The sequence below is a fragment of the Brachycentrus maculatus genome, unplaced genomic scaffold, assembly GCF_059751285.1.
Source record: "Brachycentrus maculatus isolate JH-2025_06_01 unplaced genomic scaffold, ASM5975128v1 h1tg000843l, whole genome shotgun sequence".
NCBI classification, from domain to species: domain Eukaryota; kingdom Metazoa; phylum Arthropoda; class Insecta; order Trichoptera; family Brachycentridae; genus Brachycentrus; species Brachycentrus maculatus.
The window spans coordinates 1-18,669 of NW_028281570.1; the positions used below are offsets into that span (position 1 = coordinate 1).

The window sequence follows — 18,669 nt, forward strand, 5'->3', positions numbered from 1 at the left end:
TATACAACTAAGCCGTATATTCTATATATGCAGTTTTATACTTATGAGCTATGCACATCGCGCGCACAGACTATGACATAAAAAAAACTTCTGCATGTAACATGATGTAAATTTTCATATACAACTAAGCCGTATATTCTATATATGCGGTTTTATACTTATGAGCTATGCACATCGCGCGCACAGACTATGGCATAAAAAACTTCTACATGTAACATGATGTAAATTTTCATATACAACTAAGCCGTATATTCTATATATGCAGTTTTATACTTATGAGCTATGCACATCGCGCGCACAGACTATGACATAAAAAAAACTTCTGCATGTAACATGATGTAAATTTTCATATACAACTGAGCCGTACATTCTATATACTTATGCGGTTTTATTCATATGAGGTATGCACATCGCGCGCACAGACTATGACAGCGCGCGCGCAGGCTTGCCAACTTGACGATTGGTCAAATTATAAGCTTAAATGACAAAAATGAAAATGATATTTTCTGGCGTTTCTCATGTGTGTGATTATAATCCAGGATTATACTAATACCTCACATACTAATAATAGAGTTTCTACATAATAAAAAGCTTCTTTTTATCTCACTAATAGATGTCTTTAGTGAAGTTCTAGTGATTCAAGAATAATGTTTCAAAATTGGTTATATTAAATATTCTCATTTAAAAAAATGAACCCACAACGGAGGGATGATAATCCCAAAAGTAAAAAATAAATACGCAAGTAGATCACTTCAAAACCTATTTCCAAGCGTTTTTTTATTTGTTACAGGCTGAGGTAAGAGGACAAACAAAAATAAGGAGAAAAGGCAGAATAGAGGAATGGGTAAACGATCAAGAGTTCAAATTGTAAAAAATGTCAAATAATTTTTAAAAATCTTTCTTTTATATTATGTTAAAATGTATGAAAATATTTCTTAATAAAAGTATGTAAAAAGAACTCCACCGACAAGACATATAAGATGGCTTGTTAAGTCTCTGCAAAAAAATGTAAATTTGTAAATTAATGTATAATTGTATGGACATTTTGTATAATTGTGGATTTGTTTAATTGGTTTTTTAATTATTAATGTTACTATTTTTGTTAATGTAATATTATGTTTATTATTGTTGATGTAACAATTTTTTATTATATTTTTTCATGTAAAGCTGTACAATTCCCGAACAAATAAAATTCAAAATATATATAAATATATATATATATATATATATATATATATATATATATATATATATATATATATATATATATATATATATATATATATTTATATATATATATATATATATATATATATATATATATATATATATATACATATATATATATATATATATATATAAATATATATATATATATATATATATATATATATATATATATATATATATATATATATATATATATATATATATATATATATATATATATATATATATATATATATATATATATATATAAATATATATATATATATATATTTATATATATATATATATAAATATATATATATATATATATATATATATATATATATATATATATATATATATATATATATATATATATATATATATATATATATATATATATATATATATATATATATGAATACAATTTTAAATACAATCATAAGTAATTTTTCGTTCTGTTATTTGAATTTGTGCAAATCTAGAAAATTGTGATACAGTGCCAGCTCGCTAATCCGTATGCTCCGTAATTCAAACGATTTCATTATCCGAATGACTCCCTGCACGATTTGCGTTCGGATCGAGTCGTATTAAAAGTCTTTTTTGAACGGTTTTTCAATACGCGGTTGTCTATAGAACGCACTGACCGCGCAGAAAAGGCTTCAGGCATACCACGTTTTTCGTATTCTGTCTGACGTCGCGTCGCTAGCTGCTTTTAGGCATAAACCAAACCTCTCATTGACATTGCAGGCCATATACATATTCACGAACAGCCGCGAATACGTCGGGATCTCTTTCCCCGGACCATTGTTATATAAAGATACCCGACCGTCAAATTCGAGTAATCTTCGATCGGCAATTGCTCGAGTATGTGGAGCAGAATGCCGGCCGTGAATATTGTAAGTTTACCATTCAAATTCGCAGTGCTTTGGCGGTGACATCATGTGTGATGTTTGCGATTTCGTGTATGCAATTCGCGTGTTTGGATTGCATTTCAAGTTCAAATTCAAATGCGATTCGTGAACTTCAAAATGCCTTATGTTTGTTTTGTTGAGTGCTTGTTTAAAGTCAGTTGAAGTGTATCCAAATGTCAAATTATATAATTTGTTTGATATTACTAAGAAGTTTTGTCGTGCTTTGTTTATAACTTCTATAAAAATGGTTTCGTTCGTAATTACTGTTTTCAGATATTCGCATAAATACAAAGTTTTTATTTTATTTATTGTTTTGGCATTAACTTTGTGGTAAGACATGTTACAATGATTACAGAAAACACTTGTTTTTTACCACTTGAGTTTTATTAAAGACTAAATGTTTCAGAAGTTAAACTTCCATCATACAGGTGTGTATAATGTTATTATACAGACTTGAATGATGGAAGTTTAACTTCTGAAACATGTAGTCTTTAATAAAACTCAAGTGGTAAAAAACAAGTGTTTTCTTTAATCATGGTACAAAGTTTTTATTGACAGTTCGTTTTTTAGAATCATTAATAAGTCAGTTATCTGAAATAATATGTATTTTTTTTATTTTAAAGTCGATATTTTAGTAGGTACACAGCTAAATATTGTTGACAAAAATATTTTTTAATTTTGTTACTAATCCTAAAATCCATAATTTTTTTCTATTTATTTTATTAAGTGTTTCTTGTAAAATGTTTACTTGTATTAATTATTTGAATTTTTTCTAAGACTTCCGCTACATTTTTACATTTACATTATTTTAAGGAATAATCCTGAAATATAAGATAGATCTTCATATAATATAGTAAAATTAAACGTAAAAAATACATCACAAACACCCAGACCAATATAAAATATATATTTTGCAATTGACGGTAATCGAACCACGACGTCAGTTTTGCAGTCGAGTACCCAGTTTTGAGTTGTACCCAACTAAATTTATTAAAACTCATATAAACTCAACAATCTGGACAATAAGGAGTGATCATGTCTTTAAGAACAGTGTGCGTCGATGGTTGCTTAGCATTGGAAGGGACAAGGTAGAAAGTGAATCAATTAAAGTCCAGGTGTTATTATCTTTTTAAATTAATGTTTTACTTAATAAATATCACTTTTTACATCATTTTTAAACACCATACGGTGTTTGAAAATAATGCGGAATGCATCGAAACACGTGTCACAGTAGATTTTAAGAAATAGCGGTATTTACTAAGTAAAACATTATTTTTTAACATCTCATCAAAGATGAAGAAGAATATGGAAGTCTGGGCATTTACGGGGCTGACGACCGTCATCGACTGGTTTAAGTGATCACTTTACACACGTGTAACATTCACCAATTCTACCCATTATTGACAACCACAATACTCAAATTCTTGGAAGTTCTATATATATGAACCGATTTAGAAACCTTGTTCTTGAATCACTAGAACTTCACTAGAGACATCTATTGGTGAGATGTAAAGAAGCTTTTTATAAAGCAGAAACTCTTATACTAGTATGTGAGGTCCGAATCCTGTAATTGGAGATTATCCAGATTTTGTGAACAAGTATTTGGACACACTCAAAATGTTGTAAGTAAAACATTAATTAAAAATGGATAGATTTTACCGTAAAGTGACTGCCGAATCAATTAATGTAATTATCTTATTGAAAACCCTTCATACTGTAAATTATAATTGTATATCCTGTATGTTATGGATATAATCTAATAATTAAAAAAAAAAAACAAATATTATTAAAAAATAAAAAATAAAAAATAATTTTAAAAATTGTATTAACATGTTAGTATTCGGCTTAACACAGGCCATGCCTAAACAGCCGTAATACATATAGTAAATGTATATATGAAATAAATAAATAAAATAAAATAAATAAAAATATAATAAATCTAAATAATACTGTTAATAATTCTGTAATTATTTAAACAAAATCAACATAACGACTTATCTTCGATCGCCAATTGGATTCATAAATTTAATTTTTTGCCACAAAAACATCAAAAAAATTGTTGACATTCAAAAATGAAAATCGTAAACGCTAATTTTATATTAAGATGAAAAAAACAAGGAAGTTATAAAAGCGTTGCAAAAAATTTAGTCGAATTGTTTAGGTAATTCGTAAATCCTTGATTTCACTTTTTCATGGCTATATTCATTTTTATTTATTTGTCATATTTATCTAGTCAGGTTACAAACAGCATAAAATAAAAATATATATAATGCACGAATAAATATTTATTTTTTGTTATTTGATTCATCTTAAAAAATGTAACATATTATTTTTTGACATCTCATCAAAGATGAAGAAGAATATGGAAGTCTGAACATTTACGGGACTGACGACCGTCAAAGGCTGGTTTAAGTGATCACTTTACACACGTGTAATATGAAAATAACTCCTGTAATTGGAGATAATCCAGATTTAGTGTTATCTTGATCGTTAACACATAAAAAAGGTGATCAGCTTCAGGCACCAGTCCTGGGTAATATTGAATAAATATTACAGTGAAAAAATCACTTATATTTATTTGACCCCCCCCCCCCCTCCTTGGAATCGAACTCGGGACTTCCAGAACGGTAGCCGAGGTATTATACAAGTGCTTGATTTTTTTAAATAATCTAAATGTCACTTAACAAAGTTTATGCGTAAAAAATAAATCATACCCTTTTTTCATGTTGGTAATGCTATAAATGAAAGTTTGAATTTCTTTAAGCATCGTTTCCTTACGATTTTATTACTCATCTAATTTCTTATGCCTATCTAATTTTTTTAGAGTATTTTATAATTTGATTGAGTTGTTTTTCGTCTCGCTTGAAAACGTACCAATAGCATGTTGATTGCAACGGTGAGCTAGTATCCAGTAATTACTATTTTTTTTAAACACACAGTTACTCGTTTTATTGCATATCCGACTTTATTTGCTGAACGAGTCGAAATTATTGCATTTTAATCGCTTTTATGTAGGGGAAATTAGAGTCCAAACGTAACGTAACATTGTTTACATAAGTGATATTTGTTTAAACCCTAATTGACTAACCATCACAGAGAATTGAACGCCACACCAATCTGTATTTTTAACAATTTTCGCCTATTCCATTTTTATTTAACTCCTCATACATACCCGCCGAGTATTTCAACTCTTTCAAGTATTTGAAATACTTGGTCTACTTCTGCTTTTATAACCAGTTACATTCGCTTCATAATTTAAACCCCAACAATAAAATGTATGCTTGCAGGCAGAGTATATATAAGCTATTTAAAAGCATCAATAATTATTTTTAATCATTATATTTCAGTGGTTTTCAATCATGGGTAGAACAGTTAATATTGCATGTATGTAAAGCCATTAAACCAGTCTACTACAGGTCATAAACCCTGTAAAACCCAGACTTCCATATTCTTCTTCATCCAAAAAATTTATTTATAATTAGTTATATTATATTTTTTCTTTCATGTATTTGAAAACCAATTAAGAATTTCAGAAACAGGTAATTTCACATTTATCATTTTTTACAAATATGCATACGTGTGTTTTTCTCTATATTAAGATAGTACGTAACTAATAAAGGTGTAGATTATTTATTTATTTTCATTTTTTGAAAGTAAAATTTTGTTTTTATTATTTACAAAAATACTTCAATTTCATACTATTTCTATGAACAAAGCGGTTCACTAAAATATATGTATCAAATTGTGGTATAGTGGGTTCAAACCCAGATACTCTGTCTCAAGAGTCCGCGACACTAACCACGGGACCACAACGCGACACAGTTTAGTTTAGTTTAAGTAATCCGATAACAATGCATATATACATCCTGATAAATATACAATTGATGCTGTATGGATGTTTTAATAATGGGCAGAATAGTGACAAGTTGTTACATTAGACCCGTGTTACTTAAGACCCCAGCATTCCCTACTTATTTATATGTCTATTAAAACTGAATTAAAAATAACTCTTTGCCTTTTTGGGGCATTAGAAAAAACAATTTTATTACATCGGTTTTATAATAAAACCTCGAACAAAACATTAATTGTATAAAATATTAACTTATTTTATGATCATTAGTAATAAAAAATTGATAGCTTGTCTTTTTTCTAATAGCCATAGTTAAAAGGAAAAAAAATACAATTTTTTACATAATTCCTTGATTGCGTATTAAAATCGTGTCTTTGTACATAAACACACACACATATATACATATCTTCTTCTTCCTAGCTCCATATCAACTTATCGTCTTTGTAGACTGTTGGGGCCAGCTCTCCTCGTCCTCGGGTTGTAGGTTCTTCTATCATGGATACCGTCACCTAGGCCATGCCTTCGAATCATGTTATCTTTCTGTAGCATCCATGAATACTTTGGTCTTCAAGGAAGATCTAGTTCACAATATGTTCAGGTTTTCAGCGCTACCTTTCTATTGATGTCTGTTATAGCCAGGCTTTCACAAATGCTTAAACTCTTTATTTTGTCTTTAACGGACACTCCAGCTTACTATCTAAGTATTCGCATTTTATCAGTTTTTTTAATGCCTAGATTAGGCGCAGTTGACTAAAACATTAATAATATGAAGTGTATCAGTCCATCTTACCTTTATTTCTACCTCCCGAGAGTCGAACCGAGGACCTCTACCACGATTGCCAAACATGCTTACAATTAAACCAATGAGGCGAACTAATTATTTAATTTACTAAACAAAAGATCTCAATTATTAAATATCTCATTACATATTATGAATCTTCATTTCCCTCCGTTTCAAACAATTGGTAATTCGACGCATATTATTTTTTGTTCTCAGTCGATAAATTATGAATTTTAACTACTTTGCTTGGGAAAAAATTGTATTAGTTAACAAGTTTTTACATTAAATCTCATCAATTTCCGTCTTTCGCCGGTTATGGAATTAAAAGAATGGGAACTGTTTTCCTACGATAATATTTTGGGCAAATTTATGTCCGGATTGGAGGTATTACATGAGATTCAACATACGTAACTGTTTGCCCCGATTATCCGGAAAAGCTCCCAATTAATTGGAATCGTCGGTACTTTTACCACAAATTAATTAAATAAAATGTATTTTTTGACATCTCATCACAGATGAAGAAGAATATGGAAGTTTGGGTATTTACAGGGCTGACGACCGTCATAGGCCAGTCTAAGTGATTACTTTACACACGTGTAACGTTTACCAATTCTACCCATTAACCACACTACTCAAATTCTTGGTAGTTCTTTATAAATGAACCAATTTTTTGAACATTGTTTTTGAATCACTAGAACTTCACTAGAGACATCTATTAGTGATATGAAAAGAAGCTTTAAAAAGCTTAAATTGAGCAGAACTCTTTTATCAGTATGTGAGGTCCGAATCCTGGATTATAATCACACACATGAGAAACACCAGAATATTTCATTATCATTTTTATTATTTAAGCTTATAATTTAATATAATTTATAATTTCATATAATTTATTTACAACATTTTTGTGAACTAGTATTTGGACACACTCGAAATGTTGTGAAAATTACCATCTACATTCGCCTCATAAATATGTTTCACTGTTCTTTTCTCACTCTTTCGATTCACAAGACAAAACCATCTCAACACACCTTTCAATAATACTTAATGCCTTACATTCCTTACTTATACTTATATCACTGTTTGAACATCTATCGGATATCCTTCATATATAATTAAAAAAAACCCTTACCGCACCCCAATGGTGCATAGGGCACTGCTTTATATAAACGCAGTGTTATCTTGATCGATTACACATGAAGGAAAGGTGATCAGCCCTTCACTTCAGGTACGAGTGCAGTGTAATATTGAATAAATATTAGAGTGAAAAAATCACTTATATTTATTAAACCCCCCTGGGAATCGAACCCGGGACCTCCAGAGCGGTAGCCGAGCATGCTAACCATTACACTACGGAGGCGGACAGATATATATATATATATATATATATATATATATATATATATATATATATATATATATATATATATATATATATATATATATATATATATATATATATATATATATATATATATATCCTTCATATATGGTGCCACATAAAATTTCTTCCTAGACTTACACACTGCTCTGCAATAGATATTTTTGTTTTTTTTTTATCTACTTAATTACTTTAAAAAAAACACAATTTTACTTATTATTTTTTTACAAAAATGTTAATAATATTAGTATGTAACCACTCACCGAGATTTTTATGTCCACCGGTTTCGAGACGTACCCGTCTCTTCGTCAGGACAATCACTACCACAGCATGCAAAGAATACTACCCTTCACTACCATAGCACTATTTACACACTTAAAACTACACCATATGTTTAACATATGCGATTTTTGGTCGAGGCGAAGACCAACATGCACTAAAGGTTTCAGCACAAACATGCGTTACAAGCCAAGGTTAAAGATGCACTAGTGCATGTGTGAATGTGTAAAAATCGCATGTGTTAAACATTTTGTGTTGTTTTAAGTGTGTTAATAGTGCTATGGTAGTGAAGGGTAGTATTGTTTGCATGCTGTGGTAGTGATTGTCCTGACGAAGAGACGGGTACGTCTCGAAACTGGTAAACATAAAAATCTCGGTGAGTTTTTATACAGTAATATTATTAACATTTTTGTAAAAAAATAATAAGTTAAAATAACTAACCACAAAGTAAGTGCTTTATATATTAATAAATTTGAGAATAAAATACATTTTATCAAATATTATCGCATACGATGAAGTTTCTTTCGTCCTTGCATTCTTCTTAAACACCTCCATATAATTTATTCAATATCGTTTTAACTAAGAACTCAACTGTGGACAAAACCAGAATTTATTTATATTTTTCTAAATCTTTTACATTATTCGCTAATTCGTCCTTAACTTGCGATTTATAATCGATTATTAGTATACAGACTATTCCGTAAGCATTCTTTACAATAACGTGAAATTATTCTTAACATTTAAAGAAGTTATATATTATTTTATTTATTGTTTCGGTATTAACTTTGTGGTAAGACATGTTACAATGATTAAAGTAAACACTTGTTTTTTACCTCTTGAGTTTTATTATAGACTACATGTTTCAGAAGTTAAACTTCCATCATTCAGGTCTGTATAATAACTAAAATATAAAATATAAAATTGTTCTATAAATAAGGAGAGGGGAAAGTAAGGGGAAGGGGTTAGTAAAATAACATATTATATTACTTATTTATATAATATTATTACTAATATTACTGAATATTAATAATATTAATATAATATTAATATAATAATATTAATATAGTGTAATAATAATATTAATATTAATAATATCAATAATATTAATATTACTTAATATTATATTACTTATTTATAACAATATATTACTTATTTATTTAGTTTACTTCATACTTTTCTTCTTCTTCTCCTTACCCTCATCCACACCCAATGGTGCATAGGGCACTGCATCGTATAGTTTATCTTGATCGTTGAATACATAAAGGAAAGGTGATCATCCCTATGCTTCAGATACCAGTATAGGGTAAATTAAAATTACTATAAAAACTATTTTACTGTCGCGCTGCTTCCGCAGTGGTAGGAAGAGAGAATAGAACGCCACGTTAATGTTTTTTAACAGAATCTTCGAGTCATCCACATTCCGACTTCTGACCACTTTCAAGTATTTAAAATACTTAATCATGCAAAGTTTTACTAATTATTTATCATTAATTAAAAGGAAATATTTGTATTTTAATTATTTACAAAAATACTTTAATTTCATACTATTTCTGTGAGCCAAAGCGGCTCATTATTAGAAAAAAAAGTTGTCAAATTGTGGTAGAGCGGATTCGAACCGAGAAACTCTGACTCAAGAGTCCACGACACTAACCACGGGACCACAACCCGACACAGCTTTCATATACAATACTATATTTTTGTGAATTTGTTAATCGTATCGATGCAATAAGATATTGTTATTACAAAACAACGAAATGTATTGTCTATTTCACCTAAGAGAAGTGGGCAGATATTGCCAATAAATTACACCATACATTGTCATTGAAGATCTGAAATTTCGTGTCAATTTAAGTGGGCGTTCCTTCTCCCTTTATAGTGACGATAAAAAATACATACATTTATGGATAATACAAGTTTTACTAATCATGTCTACATATTTTCTTTCTACGTTTATGCAGTAAATGTACAAATTTGTATTTAATTTATTTTTTACCTCAAATTGTACTTTGATTTAATTTATTTTTTGTATTTCTTTACGGCCGGAGCCAATTTAATAACAAAATATTACCTTAAAGATACTAAGTGAAGAAAATCCAATTTGTGAATAAATATTTCGACACACTCAATATGTTGGAACAAAAATAAAAGCTTTCGTCTACTTATTAATTAAATTTTAAAAGAAAAGCACTTGTTTTTTTAACACTAGAGTTTATTATATTATAACGACTAGTTTCAGAAGCTATGCTTTCATCTTTAGGTCTAAATATAAACTATATAGTTTATATTTAGCCCTGGTGATGGAAGCATCGCTTCCGAAACTAGTCGTTTTAACTGAATAAACTCAAATGGTAAAAAAAGTGTTTTTCTTTTACAATTTCATCATGTTTTACCACAAAGTGAATGCCTTAACAATAAATAAAGTACTTACTAATTAATTTATATTAAGAATTTTGTATTTTCACCTGCTGGTGAGAACATCTGTAGTTCTCAAAACTAGTTGTGTTTACATCATTAAACTCAAAACAAACGTTTTATTTTTATATTATATTAAAATCATCGTGTTATTACACAAAATTAATGCCTAATATAGTTTATCTAATTTCATTAATTGATTTGGCACTAACTTTGTGGTAATATCTATTTTTTCTTTCAAGGTGTTCTTGGTTAATTGGTCAATACTACTATTTCTTAAAATCTAATATGACACGTATTTCGATGCATTCTGCATCATTTTCAAATACCATAAACGGTGTTGAAAAGGACGTAGAGTGGGAAAAGAAAACGAAAACTTTATTTTTTCTTTTAAAACTTTATAATCTTAATAAAATAAAACAACTTTGTAAATAAAAAGTGGTTAAAAACAGCAAGATAACAGCAAGATAACGTTTAACAGCAAGATAAAGTTTAACGATCAAGATAACACTACCCTGTGCAGTGCCCTATGCACCATTGGGGTGCGGATAAGGGTTTTATTATATTATTTATAAAAACAGAGTTTTATTTTATAAAGTTTATGTTTTTGTTTAAAAAGAGAATTGACCTGAACGCGAGATTCTCACCTCATTTCCAAACTCTTCAAATTGCAAAATTGACTAAATAGAGCTTGTTTTTCCTCCAAATTATATCTTTTTTAAATTATGAAATACACTGTACGTGAAATTCAAGTTATTTGGGCAAGAAGATGGCATCTGGCGAGATTTGGCGCCAAACGAATCCGTCTAGCCCAAAATGTCCAAAATCCAGTTTTCTATTGTCGTCGACTTGAATATGAATATAACAACATTGCATGTCGCGGCAAGGTTATTCCCCTCACCACAAGGTCAACAGAGGTAACACATGTTAATGTAAATATCTAATGTATACAAGAGTTTGGGTCAGGCCTGACCATGTTTGTGTGTGCTCGATATTTTAATATAAATGGTCATACGTGGGCTTTAAAATGAATTTATATTTGAACAATTTTGTTTTAATTTTGTTTTTATTTTTTAAATATAAATATACTTACTTTTCTTTACTTAACGTGGGGCTTCGGTTTCTTCTCCGCCCAAACAAATCGCTCACTCCTTTCAACAACGTCATATATTTAAAAAAATATATATTTTTCAGAAGATCGTTTCAAAGTTTAAGAATATAATAAAATGTATGAAAAATAAATATCAAGCCACGTACTGAACTTTTTACTGTGCAACAGATCTTTTTAGGTTTTTTCAATTTGAAAAATATTTAGTATGTTTAAAAAAAAAATTAAACAATACTTTTTCTTCAAAATGCAAAAACAACACTTTCTGCCCTGTAGCGGGTAAATATTATGTTAAAAATATGCCGCTTTTGCTGGAATATAGTACATTTTCTTCTGGACATTCTGAAAACATGAAAATTTGATTTTTAAATAAAAACGTTTATTTTCATACTTGGTTTAGCGTTACATAAAACAGTTAAAAAAAATTAAAGTTTCAATATTCTATTGACAAATGATTTAGTGCCCTATGCACTATTAAGTACGAATAAAAATTAAAAATAATAATTTATCATTTTTCTGATTAGCGCTTACGATGTTTTGTCTGTAAAGCGTCGATAAGACTCAACAATACGGCTACAATAAAGTATTGTACCACAAAATATTACTAACGTAATCCGATAGATATTGGTTTTGAAATCGGCATTCGCTTCCAAAAGTTCATGTTGATTTTTGTTCTCGATACGTTTCTTACCTTGAATCTGTTAATTGGTGAACATGTTTACATTATAATCAATACACAAGGAATTTTATACGAAATTTCATAAGAAATCGATTCTAGCGAAAAATATATTTACAATGTTTGGTCAATAGCGCCAGAGATTCTTTAAGATATGTACATAACATAATGAATTTGAATTAGCTATTAAGGCCTACATCTTCAAATAACAAAGCGCTCGGCCGCGCACAAGACTGCACGATTGTTCAGATTCTATTTTTTTCTAGAAAGTACATTGGATTTTTTTAGAACATATCGCTCACTCCTTTCGAGAACGTCATAAATCAAAAATCGTCAATTTTCAGTTGTGCATGTTTTCGGAATGCCCAGAAAATGTACCATATCCCAGCAAAAGCGGTATATTTTTAACATAATATTTACCCGCTACAGGGCAGAAAGTGTTGTTTTTGCATTTTGAAGAAAAGGTGTTTTTTAATATTTTTTTTTAAATTTACTAAATATTTTTCAAATGGAGAAAACCTTCAGGTTTTACCTAAAAAGATCTGTTTCACAGTAAAAAATTCAGTAAGTGGCTTGATATTTATTTTTATTACATTGTATTATATATCAAAACTTTAAAAACGTTCTACTGAAAAATCAAGTTTTTTGATTTATGACGTTCTTGAAAGGAGTGAGCGATATATTATGAAAAAAAATTGCTCCTTATTTTCAATAATTCATTTATTTTCAAATACACATAATTATTTCTAAGTTAAACTTATTAATCAATATAAAAACGGTGTTTTTAGAAAAAAAAAGCAATTATGTAAAATATTTCCAAGATTTAGACAAAATTATGTTGCAACTTATCGAATACTGGGTCTTCCTCAAGCCACACAGAATTCAATCACCGGCCAACCGCCGTAGAGGTAACACGTCTTTCCACACCCGAATTTTTTAATGGATGTATATCCGATTTTTTTTTGTTTTTTTTAGAATATATAAAGAAAAAAATATGTTTGACCCCTAACCTTAAATAACTCTTTTCTTTTCAAAACCGTTTAGTTATTTCTAATAAAAACGATTTTTTTCAATGCAAAAAACGGTGTTTTAAGATAAAATCAATTACGTAAAATGTTACCTGGAGTTAGAAAAAAAAAAGTTCATTTTTTCAATATATACTCTTTAAAAAATCCAATTCCCATATATATATTTTTTAATTGTGCGCGGAAACACGTCTGGACTCTAGCGAGGCCGGTCGCTTCTGAATTTGTACGCTTGAGATCTCAGCCTTAAGAGTTCAGGGAAATAACTACGCAGTTAGTTTCGCACAGTAAAAAGCGCATGTGCAGCGTACCATAAAACGAACGGGATTTTATTTTCGATACCGGAAAACTTACATTATTATTTATTTATGCTGTTGACTTCACTTCACTTCGCTTGGTTACATCTTCGTTATCCACTCGCATACCCGGGGAGTCATTTGGAGTAATAATAATGATTAAAAACATTCTGAGTGCGTTTAAATACTTGTTCACAAATCTGGGTTGTGAACTAATATGTCTTCAAACCCTCATCCGCACCCGGTGGTGCATAAGGCACTGCATCATATAAATGCAGTGTTATCTTGTTCGTTAACACATGGAGGAAAGGTGATCAGCCCTCCGCTTCAGGCACTAGTCTAGGGTAATATTGAATAAATAATAGAGTGGAAAATTAACTTATATTTATTTGACCCCCCCTGGGAATCGAACCCGGGACCTTCAGTACGGTAGCCAAGCGTGCTGACCATTGCGCTACGGAGGCGGACTAACATGTACGGTATATTTATTAATATTTACAAATCTAATTCCCTTTTTCATTTTGAAGTTGTTATGTTGTGTAATGTTTTCTGAAAACTTAGGAGAAAAAATATGCCATAAAACATAATTTTCCATCCTATAATTATGTGTGTCCAAATACTTAGGAGTTATTTTTACGGTTTTTTGTTTTTGTTTTTATTTAACCCTTACTGGTCCAATTTCGAATCTCATTCGACATCGATTTTTTCCTTTTAGGTCCCATGTTGGATGTTATTCGACATTTTTTTCATCATAAGTATTATTTATTTAAATTCCAAGCTTACATTTTTGTCACTCGTATCTATTACAGCCGTATGTGGATTAGAAGACAAAGGATTTTTTCCCAATTGGAATGTAAATGTCAACCTAGATTTTTTAAATTTTGGGGGACCGGAAAGGATTAAGACAAGGAGATTTTTTTGTTTTTTTTTACGTTTTAGTTACCTACCTACCAAACTGATTTTATTTTCTTTTCAGTTGGCGATTCTGTTCCTGTGTTCCCCGATTCTAGCAGAGCCATACTACTACAACGTGCCATGGCAATCGCAGAATGCCAACTTCAACAATTTACAAGGAATCCCAAAACAGTTGATCGGCCAAGTCAACCAACGACCGACTAAAGTATACCACTATGTTGTTCCTTATCAGAACAACCCAGTTTATGACAGCTACCCCAAGAAGGCTGCAACATACCAGATTTCGAGACAGAAGACCCCAAGGTTTTTGCAGCAGCAAGGATACCAGCAATCCAAAACAAATGATCTGGTTCGACGATCATATCCAAACACTTTACAAACTGGCAACGACCAAAACAATCAAGTTTATAAAACTCCATCAGGCTTTTATAATAAACCTTATACGTCATACGATGCTCCAATCCACCACGTCCCTGACTCATCGCCTCCGCGTCAGAGTTCTTCTGAATATCAAAACTTTTTGAACGGTATTGCCCATCAAAACGGAGTCAATTTCGATCTTCAAGGACAGAAGCAAAACCACGAGAAAGAAACTTTCGTCAGTTCTGAGAGATTAGAACCGGATATTTTCAAAGTCCTTCATGATCTTCTGCTCAGAGAAGAAATCAGAAATAACGAAGAGGAGCTGAAGAGGGTGCCAACAGCCGGAGTACCATTTTCTTCGTATGGAGTGCCGATCAACCATAGGAAAGTTATAGGTGTTGAACTGGAACCTTCAGTACGAGCAGTTACTATCGGTGAAGTGACCATATGAATTATTTATAAACCGTACGAGTTTTTGAATAATTAACTCGAAGACTTTTGTGCGATGTTATCGACTATTGTTCCGCTTGTATGAAGTGGATGAACGATTTGCAGATCTCTCCCTAGCAACTCTTATCTGAACGCTCTACGACTATTAATTTAAATCCTGTTTTATAGATATTGTTAAAGAAAAATATGTTTTTTGACACAAAGCCATATTGTTTTCCGTAAAGATACATTTTTTATTCAAACATCATTGGCTACCATACCTACTTTTCTCCTAAGCCTAGAGATAGTTGGCAGCAAACCTTTGCATCTTCCTCTACTTCATCTTGTCTTTAACAATCATCTTCAGCTTCATTTGAGAGGTACAGCCAAATTTGGTACAGATACTTCTGGCAAAGACGTCTTCTACCAATAGATCCCTCAATCATTCTTTCCAGTATACTTTACAAAAATGTGCATAAATATCGAAGATGATATTAAAATATGTAAAACATTAATTTTACATGTACTGGGTTTATTTTCATCACTTTTGGAATAACTACTGGTGTAAAACTATAGAAGATAGCAATCTAAGCTGTCATAAGTTTGCATCGGATTTTAACATACATTGTGTTTTTTACCACTTTTGGAATATTCACTAGTCGTGTAAAACATACTTTGCTATAAAACATAGCAACCTTAACTGTCATAAGTTTTTCATAGGGTTTTCACATGCAATGGGTTTTTTCACCACTTTTGGAATATCCACTAGTCGTGTAAAACTATAGAATAAAGTAATCTCAGCTGACATAAATTTTTCAAAGGGTTTTCACATGCAATGGATTTTTTTTCACCACTTTTGGAATATCCACTAGTATAAAACTATAGAACATAGCAACCTTAGCTGTCTTAAGTTTGTCATCGGGTTTTTCTCATCACTTTTGGAATATCCACTGGTGTAAACCGATAGAAGATAGCAATCTTAGCTGTCATAAGTTTTTCATTGAGTTTTTACATACATTTAATTTTTTCATCACTTTTGGAATATCCACTAGTCGTGTAAAACTATAGAACATAGCAACCTTAGCTGTCATATTATTTCATCTCATTAAAACCTATTTATAACATTTTTCAAACTGTATTTGATATTTTTTTACATCCTTCATCAATACTCTTAGGACTAGATTTACGACTGATTTAGAGTTAAACTGAATAAAATTATTTTAAAATATTTTAATGTGTTTTCCTCTTTTAAAAAAATTGGCGTCGTACGTCAATAATATTTGACATTTGTGAACTAGACAGCTGCAGTATACAAACGGCAGCGAGTGGTAGCCACTTGATGGGTATCGTCTTTTTCACCTAACAAAAAAAATTGTAAAGGTCCAAATGAACAAAATTTGATGATTAATTGTGTGCCATCTTATATATGTTTGTATACTGCAGCTGTCTAGTTTATAAATGTCAAATACTATTGATTTCTGACGCCATTTGCAAAAATTAACACATTTTCTGATAGAGTGATTAATTTTGTGCCACACTGAAAAGAAGAATCGTTTTTAAAGTTTAATAATATAATAAAATGTTTAAAAAATAAATATCAACCCATATTATTTTTTGACATCTCATCAAAGATTAAGAAAAATATGGTATAAAAAATATGTCTGGGCATTTACGGGGCTGACGACCGTTAATGCCCAGACCTCCATAATCTTCTTCATCTTTGAAAAATATGAAAATAACTATTGTAATTGGAGATAATCCAGATTTTGTGAACAAGTATTTGGACACACTCAAAATGTTGTAAATATCAAGCCACTTATTGAACTTTTTTACTGCGCAACCGATCTTCTTAGGTAAACCCTGAATGTTTTTTATCCATTTAAAAATATTGAGTATATTTATAAAAATAATTAAACAATACATTTTCTTCCGAATGCAAAAACAACACTTTCTGCTCTGTGGCGGGTAAATATTAAGTTAAAAATATGCCGCTTTTGCTGGGATATAGTACATTTTCTGGGCATTTCGAAAACATGCACTACTGAAAATTGACGATTTTTGATATATGACGTTGTTGAAAGAAATGAGCGTGATCACTTAAACTAACCTGTGATCACTTAAACAACTTACATATTCATATTCGACTTTATTGAGATATCACAAAAAATCTCGATATGAATCTTTATAGAAATATTCATGATATTCTTCTAACCCTTATTCGCCCCAATGGTGCATAGGGCACTGCATCGTATTGATGCAGTGTTATCTTACTTACACGAAGGCAAGGTGATCACTCCTTCACTTCACGGACCAGTCCAGTGTAATATTCCAGGGGAACTCCAGCTTGTTAGCTAAACGCGCTAACCATTACACAACGCAGGCGGACAAACAAACATTTATGATATAAAAATAATATAAAATAGGTGTTACATATCGCTCACTCCTTTCAAGAACGTCATAAATAAAATAAAAAAAGATTTTTCAGGAGAACGTTTTTAATGTTTAAAAATATAACACAATGTATTAAAAACCAATATCAAGCCACTTACTGAACTTTTTACTATGCAACAGATCTTTTTAGGTAAAACTTGAATGTTTTTTTCTCCATTTGAAAATTATTTAGTATTTTAAAAAAATCATTAAACAATACCTTTTCTTCAAAATGCAAAAACAACACTTTCTGCCCTTTAGCGGGTAAATATTAAGTTAAAAATATGCCGCTTTTGCTGGGATATAGTACGTTTTCTGGGCATTTCGAAAACATGCACTACTGAAAATTGACGATTTTTGATATATGACGTTGTTGAAAGAAATGAGCGAAGTGTGATCACTTAAACTAATCTGTGATCACTTAAACAACTTGCATATTCATATTCGTCTTTATTGAGATAACACAAAAAATCTCGATTTGAATCTTTATATGTTCAGCACATGTAACATTATGGCCTAATCGCACACAATAAATCTTGAATAAAGATAATGACTTACGTTTTTATGAGGTCATGATTACATTTTATCATACAATATGTGAATG

General features: G+C 30.3%; 1 protein-coding gene across 1 annotated transcript; it reads left to right on the top strand.

The window, feature by feature from the left end:
• The first annotated feature begins 1,954 nt into the window (after window positions 1-1,954).
• LOC148300065 (uncharacterized) lies at window positions 1,955-15,879 on the top strand. The gene is made up of 2 exons (XM_088275320.1): window positions 1,955-2,108; window positions 14,905-15,879. The coding sequence occupies exons 1-2, from the start codon at window positions 2,079-2,081 to the stop codon at window positions 15,655-15,657; spliced, it is 783 nt and encodes a 260-aa protein (XP_088131446.1). The 5' UTR covers window positions 1,955-2,078; the 3' UTR covers window positions 15,658-15,879.
• Window positions 15,880-18,669: the final 2,790 nt, after the last annotated feature.

Bases quoted from the DNA above. Each gene is read 5' to 3' on its own strand.
- LOC148300065 (XM_088275320.1), top strand. From the start codon at position 2,079: ATGTGGAGCAGAATGCCGGCCGTGAATATT. The intron at 2,109-14,904 runs GTAAGTTTACCA...TTTTCTTTTCAG, and splicing joins GAATGCCGGCCGTGAATATT to TTGGCGATTCTGTTCCTGTG.